The sequence below is a fragment of the Chiloscyllium plagiosum genome, unplaced genomic scaffold (genome assembly GCF_037043375.1).
Source record: "Chiloscyllium plagiosum isolate Xiang-an unplaced genomic scaffold, Cpla_swu_hap1 HiC_scaffold_6, whole genome shotgun sequence".
Classification (NCBI taxonomy): Eukaryota; Metazoa; Chordata; class Chondrichthyes; order Orectolobiformes; family Hemiscylliidae; genus Chiloscyllium; species Chiloscyllium plagiosum.
The window spans coordinates 3217622-3231559 of NW_028270144.1; the positions used below are offsets into that span (position 1 = coordinate 3217622).

At 44.6% G+C, this 13938-nt stretch overlaps 1 protein-coding gene across 2 annotated transcripts in view; it reads left to right on the forward strand.

Annotated features, from left to right (window-relative positions):
* The first annotated feature begins 95 nt into the window (after window positions 1–95).
* ercc5 (excision repair cross-complementation group 5) overlaps window positions 96–13938 on the forward strand; it is a 60232-nt gene continuing 46389 nt past the window's right edge. Inside the window, exons 1-4 of one of the 2 annotated variants that reach the window (XM_087987844.1) lie at window positions 96–300; window positions 8246–8358; window positions 9976–10151; window positions 12734–12846. In XM_087987844.1, the coding sequence (XP_087843970.1) occupies window positions 8271–8358; window positions 9976–10151; window positions 12734–12846 (377 nt within the window). In that variant the 5' untranslated portion in view covers window positions 96–300; window positions 8246–8270. The remainder of the gene's footprint in view (window positions 301–8245; window positions 8359–9975; window positions 10152–12733; window positions 12847–13938) is intronic. The other variant, XM_087987843.1, reaches the window with a different exon arrangement.

A 13938-nucleotide genomic window follows, 5' to 3' on the forward strand; every position in this document is an offset into this window, starting at 1 on the left:
CCGGCTCCTTCCGGTGGTCTTGGTTCCGCACCCCAGGTTTGACAGGGGGTGCCCCGCTGAATGTCTTCCGCCGGCTCCTTCCGGTGATCTTGGTTCCGACCCCCCTCGGTGGGATGGGGATGCGGGTGAGATTGCGGCCTCCCGGTTATGGTTGGGCCCCGCTCCCGGCAAAGTGCGCTTCCTGTGGCCAGCTGTGCTGAACATCCCCCAAAGAGTTCGCGTCCTGACGGTAATATTACTTTGGCTGGAGGGGTTCGGGACTTACACAGGGAGAGGATCAGACCCTGTGCGAGGTAACAGGTAAACCTTCCTGTGTAAGGTTTCGTCTCTTTTATACTTCTATCATTTTAGTCAGTGACCCTAAAAGGAGACCTCCTGATTACTTTTTTCTCCACGTTATTATCTTGTCTTCTAAGGTCCTAGCTCCCAGCCCTGCCGTGTGTTCACCATCCCTCCAGATCTACCCCTCTCTGAGGATAAAAGATCAGTCCTCAGCAGAGGCCTCACCTTCATTCCCCTACGCTCCCGGATTAACGAGTTCAACACAAGGCACGACATCGAACAATTCTCCCGCCGCCTTCGCCTCCGTGCCTCCTTCTTCAATCAAGACCCTCGCCCACCCTCTGACGACCCCTTCTCCCACCTCCAACACACCCCGTCCACCTGGACACCCCGTGCTGGCCTCCTACCTGCCCTCGACCTCTTCATAGCAAACTGCCGCCGCGATATTAACCGCCACCTGAACTTCCCCCACCCCTCCCACCCACTCCAACCTCTCACCCTCGGAACGCACAGCCCTCCACTCCCTCCGTTGCAACCCCAACCTCACCATCAAACCAGCTGACAAGGGAGGCGCGGTAGTAGTTTGGCGCACCGACCTTTACACCGCTGAGGCCAAACGCCAGCTCGCGGACACCTACTCCTACTGCCCCCTTGACCATGACCCCACCCCCCACCACCAAACCATCATCTCCCAGACCGTCCATAACCTCATCACCTCGGGGGATCTCCCATCCACCGCCACCAACCTCATAGTCCCACAACCCCGCACTGCCCGCTTCTACCTCCTGCCCAAAATCCACAAACCTGACTGCCCCGGCCGACCCATTGTCTCAGCCTGCTCCTGCCCCACCGAACTCATCTCCGCATACCTTGACACGGTCCTGTCCCCCTTAGTCCAAGAACTCCTCACCTACGTTCGGGACACCACCCATGCCCTCCACCTCCTCCATGATTTTCGCTTGCCCGGTCCCCAACGCCTTATCTTCTCCATGGACATCCAGTCCCTGTACACCTCCATCCCCCATTACGAAGGACTCAAAGCCCTCCGCTTCTTCCTTTCCCGCCGTACCGACCAGTATCCTTCCATTGACACCCTCCTTCAACTGACTGAACTGGTCCTCACCCTGAACAACTTCTCTTTCCAATCCTCCCACTTCCTCCAAACGAAAGGAGTAGCCATGGGCACCCGCATGGGCCCCAGCTATGCCTGCATCTTCGTAGGATATGTGGAACAGTCCATCTTCCGCAACTACACTGGCCCCAACCCCCACCTTTTCCTCCGCTACATCGATGACTGTATCGGCGCCGCCTCATGCTCCCACGAGGAGGTTGAACAGTTCATCCACTTCATCAACACCTTCCACCCCGACCTCAAATTCACTTGGACAGTCTCAGATTCCTCCCTCCCCTTCCTCGACCATTCTATTTCTATCTCAGGCGACCGAATCAACACGGACATCTACTACAAACCGACCGACTCCCACAGCTACCTGGACTACACCTCCTCCCACCCTGCCCTCTGTAAAAACGCCATCCCATTCTCCCAATTCCTTCATCTCTGCCGCATCTGCTCCCAGGAGGACCAGTTCCAAAAACGTACAACCCAGATGGCCTCCTTCTTCAAGAACTGCAATTTCCCCCCCCCCCCCGACGTGGTCGACGATGCCCTCCACCGCATCTCTTCCACTTCCCACTCCTCTGCCCTTGAGCCCCGCCCCTCCAACCGCCACCAGGACAGAACCCCACTGGTCCTCACCTACCACCCCACCAATCTCCATGTACAGCGCATCATCCGCCGTCATTTCCGCCACCTCCAAACGGACCCCACCACCAAGGATATATTTCCCTCCCCTCCCGTATCAGCATTCCATAAAGACCACTCCCTCCGTGACTCCCTCGTCAGATCCACACCCCCCACCAACCCAACCTCCACTCCCGGCACCTTCCCCTGCAACCGCAGGAGGTGAAAGACTTGCGCCCACACCTCCCTCCAAGGCCCCAAAGGAAACTTTCATATCCGCCACAGGTTCACCTGCACCTCCACACACATCATCTATTGCATCCTCTGCACCCGATGTGGCCTCCTCTATATTGGGGAGACAGGCCGCCTACTTGCGGAGCGTTTCAGAGAACACCTCTGGGACACCCGGACCAACCAACCCAACCACCCTGTAGCTCAACACTTCAACTCCCCCTTCCACTCCCACTCCCACTCCACCAAGGATATGCAGGTCTTTGGACTCCTCCATCGCCAGACCACAACAACACGACGGTTGGAGGAAGAGCGCCTCGTCTTCCGCCTAGGAACCCTCCAACCACAAGGGATGAACTCGGATTTCACCAGTTTCCTCATTTCCCCTCCCCCCACCTTGTCTCAGTCAAATCCATCGAAGTCAGCACCGCCTTCCTAACCTGCAATCTTCTTCCTGACCTCTCCGCCCCCACCCCAGTCTGACCTATCACCCTCACCTTGACCTCTTTCCACCTATCGCATTTCCGACACCCCTCCCCCAAGTCCCTCCTCCCTACCTTTTATCTTAACCTGCTGGACAAACTTTCCTCATTCCTGAAGAAGGGCTTATGCCCGAAACGTCGATTCTCCTGTTCCCTGGATGCTGCCTGACCTGCTGCGCTTTTCCAGCAACACATTTTCAGTTCTAAGAGTTCTGCCCTTGCTGAGATGTACCTTTCCTGGGCAGTGGCCAATTGATTGTCCAGGAGCAGAAATCCTGTGGAACTGAAACCCTCACCTACCCAAGCCCCCTCACCTACCCAAGCCCCCTCACCTACCCAAGCCCCCTCACCTACCCAAGCCCCCTCACCTACACTAGCCCCTCACCTACCCAAGCCCCCTCACCTACCCTAGCCCCCTCACCTACCCAAGCCCCCTCCATGTGTCTCACTGACACTGGAATAAATTGGATAGAGACAGGACAGGACAGGTCAAACCTGTGGCACTATTGGCAGGAACAGATTGCATTTCAGTCTGTAGCCTTGTAGGCAAATCTATCCTTCACTGTATTGTTATCAGTAAGCCAGACATTTAAGTCAGGTTCAGTGAGGAGCATAGAAGTGTATGCCAGGAATGCATAAGAATGAAGCACCAACATTTCATGTACTGGGATACAGTGAAAAATATTGCTTTGTGCGCTATCCAGACAAATCATTCTGTACATGAGTACATCAGAATAATTGAACAGAATGCAGGATATAGTCCTACAGCTACAGAGAAGATGCAGAGAAAGATATGAGAGTTCTGCTCTAAATCTGATGACAGTGGGGAAGAAGGTGTTCTTGAATCTGTTGGTACGTAATTTCAAAATTTTGTAACTTTTGCCGGATGGAAAAGAGGTGGGAGGAGACTTTGATAATGTTGACTGTTTTCACAAGGCAGCGCAAACAATAGACAGAGTCAATGGAAGGATGGCTGGTTTGCATGATGTACTGGGCAGCATTCACAACTCTCTGTGATTTCTTTTGGCCTTGGACAGAGCAGTTGTCATACTAAGTTGTGATGCATTTAGATAAGCTGTTTTCAGTGGTGCATCGATAAAAATTGATGAGTGATTGTGGACACGCTGAATTTCCTTAGCCTTCTGAGGAAGGAAAGGCATTGGTGTGCTATCTTGACTGTAGTATTGATGTAGATGGACCAGGATAGATCATTTGTAATAATTATTCCCAGGAACCTGAAGTTCTCAACCATCTCCACCTCAGCACCATTGATACAGACGGGGTGCATCCGCCACTCCACTTTGAAGTTAATGACCAGCTCCTTCATTTTGCTGACATTGAGGGACAGATTGCTGCCTTTACGTTTTGCCACTAAGCTACCTATCTCTTTCCTGTACTCTGTCTCATCATGTTTGGGGTCCGACCCACTACCGTGATGGCATCAACAAATTTGTAAATGGAGCTAGAGCTGAATTTGGCCAGACAGTCGTGAGTATATAAGGACTATAGTAAGGGACTGATGTACTTATGTACAGAATGATTTGACTTGAACGTTTCAGACTTGAACTTCACATGCCAGTATACTAGCATACACTAAATAATCACAGAATTAAAGGGTCAGTGAGTTTTATGCACAAGGGCACTCAGCACCTCACCAAGACATCTTCCACAGATTTCTTTCAGGATGCAATATTCAAATTAATAATAAATTAACAAAAGGAAATTTAAACCAATATTTTGTATCATAGAATCCCTGTAGTACCGATAGAGACCATTTGGCCCATCAACTCACCAATCATCCAACCTAGACCACATGGCTTAGGGATGGACAGGACTGGCAGCTTAATGTTCCAGAATACAGATGCTAGAGGAATGACAGAAAGGGAGGCAAGAGAGGAGGGGAGTGCCTTTTTTGATAAGGGATAGCATTACAGCTGTGCTGAGGGAGGATATTTCCCAGAAATACATCGTGACGGTATTTGGGTGGAACTGAGAAATAAGAAAGGGATGATCACATTATTGGGATTGTATTATAGATTCCCTAATAGTTAAAGGGAAATAGAGAAACAAATTTGTAAGGCGATCTCAGTTATCTGTAGGAACAATAGGGTGGTTATGGTAGGGGATTTTAGCTTTCCAAACATAGACTGGGACTGCCATAGTGTTAAGGGTTTAGATGGAGAGGAATTTGTTAAGTGTGTACAAGACAATTTTCTGATTCAGTATGTGGATGTACCTACTAGAGAAGGTACAAAACCTGACCTACTCTTGGGAAATAAGGCAGGGCAGGTGACTGAGGTGTCAGTGGAGGACCACTTTGGGGCCAGTGACCATAATTCTATTAGTTCTAAAATAGGGATGGAAAAAGATAGACCAGATCTAAAATTTGATGTTCTAAATTGGAGAAAGGACAATTTTGATGGTATTAGGCAAGAACTTTCGAAAGCTGATTGGAGGCAGATGTTCGCAGGTAAAGGAACGGCTGGAGAATGGGAAGCCGTCAGAAATGAGATAACAAGAATCCAGAGAAAGTATATTCCTGTCAGGGTGAATGGAAAGGCTGGTAGGTATAGGGAATGCTGGATGACTACAGAAATTGAGGGTTTGGTTAAGAAAAAGAAGGAATAATCAGGATAGATCGAGTGAATCCTTAGAAGAGTATAAAGGCAGTAGGAGTATACTTAAGAGGGAAGTCAGGAGGGCAAAAAAGGGGACATGAGATAGCGTTGGCAAATAGTTAAGGAGAATCAAAAGGGCTTTTACAAATACGTTAAGGACAAAAGGGTAACTATGGGGAGAATAGGGCCCCTCAAAGATCAGCAAGACGGCCTTTATGTGGAGCTGCAGGATTTGGGGGGGGGGGGGGGGGGTTTACTAAACAAGTATTTTGCATCAGTGTTTACTGTGGAAAAGGACAATGAAGACATAGAATGTAGGAAAATAGATGGTATGCCCATATTACAGAGGAGGAAGTGCTGAATGTCTTGAAATCATAAAAGTGGATAAATCCTCAGGACCTGATCAGCGCTACCTGAGAACTCTGTGGGAAGCTAGGGAAATGATTGTTGGGCCTCTTGCTGAGATATTTGTATCATCGATAGTCACAGGTGAGGTGCTGTAAGCCTGGAGATTGGCTAACGTGGTGCCACTGTTTAAGAAGGGTAGTAAAGACAAGCCAGGGAACTATAGACCAGTGAGCCTGACGTCGGTGGTGGGCAAGTTGTTGGAGGGAATCCTGAGGGACAGGATGTATGTATTTGGAAAGGCAAGGACTGGTTAGGGATAGTCAAAATGGCTTTGTGTGTGGGAAATCATGTCTCACAAACTTGATTGAGTTTTTTGAAGAAGTAACAAAGAGAATTGAGGAGGGCAGGAGTTGGGAGGTCATGTTCCGGCTGTACAGAACATTGGTTAGGCCACTGTTGGAATATTGCATGTAATTCTGGTCTCCTTCCTAGCGGAAGGGTGTTGTGAAACTTGAAAGGGTTCAGAAAAGATTTACAAGTATGTTGCTAGGGTTGGAGGATTTGAGCTATAGGGAGAGGTTGAATAGGCTGGGGCTGTTTTCCCTGGAGTGTTACAGGTTGAGGGATGACCTAATGGAGGTTTATAAAATCATGAGGGGCATGGATAGGGTAAATAGACAAGGTCTTTTCCCTGGGGTGGGGGAGTCCAGAACTAGAGGGCATAGGTTTAGGGTGAGAGGGGAAAGATGAGATCTAAGGAGCAACATTTTCACGCAGAGGATGGTGCGTGTGAGGAATGAGCTGCCAGAGGAAGTGGTAGAGGCGAGTACAATTACGGAATTTAAAAGGCATCTGAATGGGTATATGAATAGGAATGGTTTGGAGGGACATGGGCCGGGTACTAGCTAGTGGGACAAGATTGGGTTGGGATATCTGGTTGGCGTGGACGAGTTGGATCGAAGGGTCTGTTTCTGTGCTGTATAACTCTATGACTCTGACTCTAAAAGACTCAAAGGGCTGTGAATCTATGGCGTTCACTACCCCAGAGGGTGGTGGATGCCAGGATAGTCAGAGTTTTAATTAGTAACAGATTAAAGGGTTATTGGGATAGGGAGCAGGCAGGAAAGGAGTTGAGGTCAAGATGAGATCAGCTATGATTGTGTTAAGTGTGGAGCAGGTTTGAGGGGCTGTATTTCCTACGCCTGCTCCTGTTTTAGATTCTTATGATTGCTGAGGTGAAAAAATTGACAAGCACAGCTGAATGGATTGATTTTTGAAATATCAGGGAGTTGATGGCAATGTAAAGTTGACACAAAAAAGGAGTTGAGGTTTGGGGCAGGTCAGCTGTGATCGTTTGAACAGCAGGGCATGCTTAACAAGTCACATGGCCTACTCCTGTTCCTCTTCGTTATGGATTCCCTCTTCGCCCTCCTAATTCTAGTCAATCCATAATTCCATATATTGTCTGCTGGTCTTCAGTGTGGAACATATCAGATACCTTTTGGAAATCCAAAGATCTAGTGCACTTGTGACCACCTCAAAAAATGTAACAACATGAATCAGACATCAGCACTTTTCATAACTTCATACTAACCCTTTTTGAACAGTTAGAACCAACAATTTGTTTAACCGATCTGTCTCTGATAAATTCCAATAATTTCCCCCGAATTAATACTAAATTGACAATTCTATGATTCTAATTGAGGGAAAATTGCAGTTGGTGAAGGTGTCTTTTTTTTGGACTGACATGATAAACCGAAGGTCCGTCTGCCTCCATGGTGGACTTCGAAGATTCTCAATGATACAATTTTTAAAAAAAAGTGATGTGTCAGCCTGACTAATATTTATCAATTGGTCAATGTCACAAAACAGCTAATTTTGTCACTCTGTTGTTGGGAGTTAGATGTGAATTGTCTATGACATTTCCCACATTACAATGGTAGCTTTATTTCAAACAATCTGCTGGTTAGATGGCAGCTGGAGTACTCTAGGCAGTTGTGGTCACCTCATTATAGGAAAGAGGCAATTGCAGTAGCGAGGATGCAGAAGATGCTGCCTGATCCTGGAGGATCACAGCTATGAGAAAAGACTGGGGTTACTTTCCTTGGAGCAGTGAAGTTTAAGAGTGAGGTAATGGAGGGATATAAGATTAAACAGAGCATAGGTAGAGTTGATAGGAAGGCACATTAGTGGAACAGTCAATAACCTGGAGCATTGAATTAAGGCAAAAGCCTCAGAGGAAAGTTGAGGTAAAGATTTTTCACCCAGAGTTTGGTGGGAATCCGGAACTCACTGTCTGAAAAGTCAGAAACTCCCATAACAATGAAGTAGCATTCAGATATTTGCTTGCATTACCATAGTCACCAGAGCTACACAACAACAATTGGAAAATGAGATTACTGTAGTCGAGAGTGTTGTTGATGTCCATGGACATGATGCACTGACTGGCCTTCTTCTGTGATACAAGTAGTTGTAAGTGCTTTAAAATATTCCATGCTTACAAAAAGTGCTGGGTGAATGTATTTTTATTTTTTTCCTTACAGAATTCGTGTGAATTTAATCAGCATTATGGGGGTTAAGGGACTGTGGAAACTGCTGGAGTGTACAGGACAACCCATCAATCCAGAAACTCTTGAAGGAAAAATACTCGCTGTTGGTATCCTTTATGTAACGACTGCTGACCATTAGAAGGACTTGTATGCACAGCTTTGGTTGAAACTGACAAAGCAAATTATATCACTTGGGCTTTTGGCATTCTAACTCTATTGTTGATCTTCACTTTGTGATGTAAGTCCCAGTGGTAATGAGAGGTTAGTATCAGCAATAAGGAGAGCAGCCTCAGGACAAATTGATTGACGTGAATTTTTATCTAATTTTTTATATGTTCTGCCTAATATTTAGCTCCCGAATTATGCATAAACCAGGAGGAGAAGTGAAGGTCCTTGTGCTGCTTTGTTTTTGTGTCAAGTTGGTGTTTGACTTTGGATTCAGGTCGCTGATGTCAATTTAAAAAGTCACATTAGTACAAATTTCCAGTGTTTATTTTGAAAATCATCAACTTGAATCTTCTGGTGGTTTAGAAATAAAACAAGGAGTTTAACTATGTAGACACTGAATTGGTTTTAAGTTTATTTATGTCACCTTTCCTTCAGTTTATAATCCAAGTGTCTAATGTGTAGTTTGTCATCTGTGGGTTCTACTGTGACTACTACACTTGTATCTTATTGGTCCCTCGGGCCAAAACTTCCTCTGGGCTCAGAAAAGCCTAACCTCTACTCTCTTGTGGCTTTCAAACTGCACACTCCATGTATGTCTGATTTTACAACCTCCATATCATTGATTTTGAGAAGAAAATGTATTCTGCCATATTAAAAATATCTTGTAATACTTGTAATCTGATTGACTCATGTCAACAAAATCAGCAATCCCACATTGAAACTGCCATATGTTTAACTGCTTGGATCTGACACTCATTCTCAGTCGCATGGGACATCTACTGTGTTGCAATCCATCAGCATATAAAAATCGACCCACGGTTGGTATTGGCTAGAGTTGCCCAAACAACAGTCTGGGGTAGGAAATTATGGAATATTGTATGTTTATTTCAGTTTCAAAGCAGAGTGGCTGTCGACCAGTGTACATGATTAGAATTGTTATAGTAAATCAATTAACACCATTTAAATCACAGAAGGTCTGACTGCACAGGCTGACCGGACTTTTTTAATGGTTTTAACTGCATCGGTATAGCACTGTACTTCATGTGAACAATTACACAAGGGAATGGTTAATGTAAGGGTCAACATTTTAAAACACAAGTGCTTATAAATGAATCATTGCGTTAAAAATACATCTGTATCACTAAACCGTATCTAATAGTGACATTTGAAGGTGTGAAATATCTTACACTTTTCAGAGCATTCTAGACACTTCAGCAAACCCTCTTCAATCTGGGCTGCTTCCAAAATCCAGAATTCCCAGAGAAAATAGGTTGCTGAAAGAAATCCAGCATTTCATCCTCCATTTCAAATGGCAAAACAACCACAGCAGGACTGTGTGTGTTTTCTGCTGGCAAACCCCACTCACAAAACATCCAGAGGAAAATTGGATTGCTCCCAAAAAAAGTGAAATGTGGCCATTTGTATCCCTCTGCATTTGAATGAAAATGCAACCCCAGGTTTATTTCCAGTTTGAATTAGTGTTGTCTCAGTGAAGCTAAATAAAAATTTTATCAAACAATACATAAACATAAAGTTTTTTTAACCACTGTTCGAAGATATCAGCATTTGGTTAAATCAAGCAGTGAAGGGAGCAAGGGATCGCCATGGTAATTCTGTACCAAATGCTCACCTTCTGATTTTGCTGCATCGACTATGTAAGCTTTTGTTTTATCGAATTCGACCAGTAATTGTTTTTGATGGAAAGACACCTCTGCTCAAGAAACAAACTTTGGTAAGTACTATCAAATAATATAATGTCATTTAACTTATTTCAAGTTCAAAATTATTAAAAAGACATTGTATAACAACGTAAAACTTTTATGCAGGCTTCTAAAAGTTCCTCGGTAAGAGTTGCACTAATTAATTTTTTAAAATGAATTTATATGTGGCATGATGTATCCAAAGCGATGTTCTTTCTAAGCTGCACATCAGTGCTACCATGGAACAGATAATGAAGTGGCAGGCACTAAGTTACTACAGCACACATTCTCCGATGCTGTAGCTAATGTACTATCACTCACTTTCCCACTGCTCACTCCCCCTCAATCACAGACTGCTTTTCTCCCATACTCACTATTAAAAATCTATTAGTAGCAAGCATGTTTGCCTGGATGAGTGCAGCTTCAGCAACTGTCAAGAAACTGACTGCTGTCAAAGGTAAAGCAACGCACTTGATTGGTACCCCATTCACCACTTTCAACATTCACTCTGACCACTGATGCTCGGTGACTGGAGGGTGTACCACATCAATTTACAGCCGTTCATGAAGATATCACACTACCACCTTGTCGAAGACAATTAGAGATATATAACAACCATATCCTGAAAAAGAATCAAACAATGTTCTTTTAACTCAGGAGTTTCCTATCTAAGAACTGTCTCTCTTCCCTCAGCTTAACTGCCTCTGACATTTGACTCTCAGGAATCCCTTGATTATCCACGTGTTCACACCAATTGTGGTTAGCATCTAGAATTTCAACTGAATGAAAGAGGTGTTCCTTCTATCTGCGGTCAGCTTGTTCCAAAGCAGAATAATCCACACAATCTAGATTCCTCTTTCCCATAATACATTTTGGATCAATTTTCTATTGTCCATTCCCCCATGCAACTTGGTCACATGATCAGTTGCTGCATGCAAATTTTACCAGAAATCATCTCCCAGAAGAATCTCAGGCAGACATTTAGGGTATGTAGGAGTGTGAATTGCTTATCATCCCAGAAGAAACGTTGGCATATCTGCTGGTCAGAAGGAAGCCAACCCAGCAGCCATAATGCGCTGCTGGTGGCTGAACTGCTGGAATCTTACTTCTGCCCATCACTGGGGAGGAGGTCCCACCCTCTGGAACTGCTGGCTCTTCCAACAGTGTCAGTAGTGCCAGAGCAGTATAGCAGGTGATGCTGGAATTGCTGACAGGCCCACAGAGGAGGCTTGGTCGATTCTGAAACAAAGTTGGGTCTTAGACAATGTCAGTTTGCTTACCTTTTAAAGAGAGGTTTGAGGAGTTTTGAAGTGGAAGCAGGTAAGAAGGAAGGCATTATCCTTTTGAGTCTCTATGAGTGGTTCCCCAATGGGCATATGGGACTCTCAAAAAGACAGCATTACCCCCTTCCTTCTCACCATTTTAAAATTGTATTTTTGTTTTAAGAAAAGGTTGCCCACTCCCTCTAACCATTGTTATACTTTGAATCAGTTTTAAGACCTTCAGTTGACCCTGAGTCATTTATTTGGAAATGTTGGGCAGGCTATTGATTTTTTTTTTTGCTTGCTGCTTGCCACTTGCCCCCCATCGTCCCAAACCAAACCAGGATGAGAGCTTGGGCCAGGGGTCGGAAGGTGGTGAGTTAAAAATCATTGAATCCTTAAAGTCTGGAAAGAGGCCATTTGATCCATCATGTCTGCAATGCCCCCATCCTGTCCCCATAGCTCCACATTCCCCAGGGCTAATCCACCTAGCCTGCACATCCCTGGGCACTACAGGCAATTTAGCATGGCCAACCCAACTAACGTGCACATCTTTGGACCGAGAGAGGAAACCGGAGTACCTGTTGGAAACCCACACAGACACAGGAAGAATGCAAACTCCAGACAGACAGGCGCCCGAGGGTAGAAATGAACCTGTGTCTTTGGTGCTGTGAGGCAGCAGTGCTAACCACTGAGCCACCATGCCACCCATAGTGTCCACTGGATATGTCTTTTATGCTCCAGTGCCAAAAGCAAAGCCAGCAGGGAACAGTAATATTTAGCCCCTAGTTCTTAAAGGGACCATCACCCATCATAGTGCACCTTTTTTTCTCACAAAAGTACATAACCTATCACAAGTATTGTTGAAGAATGGGCTAGGACACACGAGCATAATTTGGTACTGATTTATGTTCTCTCTTCATTATATATTTGGTCCTGTGTGTTATTAATATGCAGTTGAGGGAACAGAGGAATAGTTGTGATTGAAATCTGACTGTTTTCCTGAAGTACAGAATGAGAGGTGAGGTAATGTAAATGTCTACAGCACCCTCACTGGCAGAGGTAGGTAAGTTTATTTTGGCAGCTTCTATTACCGTTATGAACATGGGAATTTATTATGGAAAAAGTTAACAAAAGTATTAAATTTGACAAAAATTACAGATTCTAAATTGTTTTTCAAACATACCTTTCCCTCAGTTACTGCTTGAAGAGAGTTCCATCTGAGATGGGGTTAAACTTGCACTCAGTTCCCTTTGCCAAAGCCAAGTTGATATTTACAGGACTATGTATGTACTGAATTGTTACACACTGGCATTTGTTCCTGCTTTACATGAAGTCATCCTCTATCTTAGACTAACAGGTGGCAGAGAAAGGAGCTGGCTGTTAAAGATACAAAGAAAACTACAGATAAGCTGTTGAGAACCATACTGAAGCAACATGCCTTAAAAAATGTTCTTGGTAAAAGGTTAGTCAAGAATTTAAAGTTTGAAATTATGTTGATTTTAAACAGAAACATGAATTTCAAAATAAATATTTTCTGAAGTAAACTTTCCTCCTTTGGACATGGAGTGAGAACAATGTTTACCATTCAGTTTAAAGAGGGTAAAAGAAGGTGGATACCTGGCCCATTGGAGAGTGGGAAGGGGCAGTGGGAGGAAGAGAAATATGGGAAATGGAAGGAAGAGGTTTGGGAATGAAATCGAGAAAATAGTGGCAGGGTATTGGGGGAGAAGTGGGGATCTGATCATTTGACTGAATGTACTATTGAATGTTTTCCAATAGATTAGCACAGTTATGGGAATTCTGATATTGTCAAGGTTTGCCAGAACAGTAAGTATCAAATTGGAAGAGTGTAGGAGGTTCCTATCTGGCTGTGAGCAGCCCTGTTTACAGAAAGAGCTAATTTGGGAAACCAGGTAATATGAATGGAGTTTAAAATGTAATAATTTGTTGATCATTGATCATACAGTTATTCTAAAACCCTGTTGCACTTCAAACATGAAAACTCTGCAATTGGTTTAGATTAGCTGTGGATTTGCACCTAATTTTACTTGACATTGCTAATGTTGCAAAGCTTTAATCACAAGGTGATATACAGATTCAAATGATGTTACAGTTTAATGGGCAGTTTAAAGTAGATTTTAGCACAGAGTTCATCTAAGTTAGAAGTTTCAGTCCACTGAGTAGTGGAAAATTGTGACTCATATAGTAATTTAAATATATTTAAATAGTAGACCTGCTGTACCATGAGATCCACAGTTCCCAAAGCCAGAAGCTACAGGATGATAGTCAGTCATTTTCCAAGGTGAAAATGTCAAACACTAGGTGGTGTAGGTTTAAGGTGAGAAGGCAAAGGTTTAAAGGACATGCGTGAGGCAAGTTTTTTTTTACATAGAGGGTGGTAGATGCCTGGCATTTAGACAGACGTGAACGGGCAGGGAATAGAGGGATATGAAGTTAGTTTAGAATGGCATCATGTTGGCTCAGACATGATGGTGTGCAGGACCTGTTCCTGTGCTGGACTGTTCTATGTTCTGTGTGTTCAGGTCATTTGGGG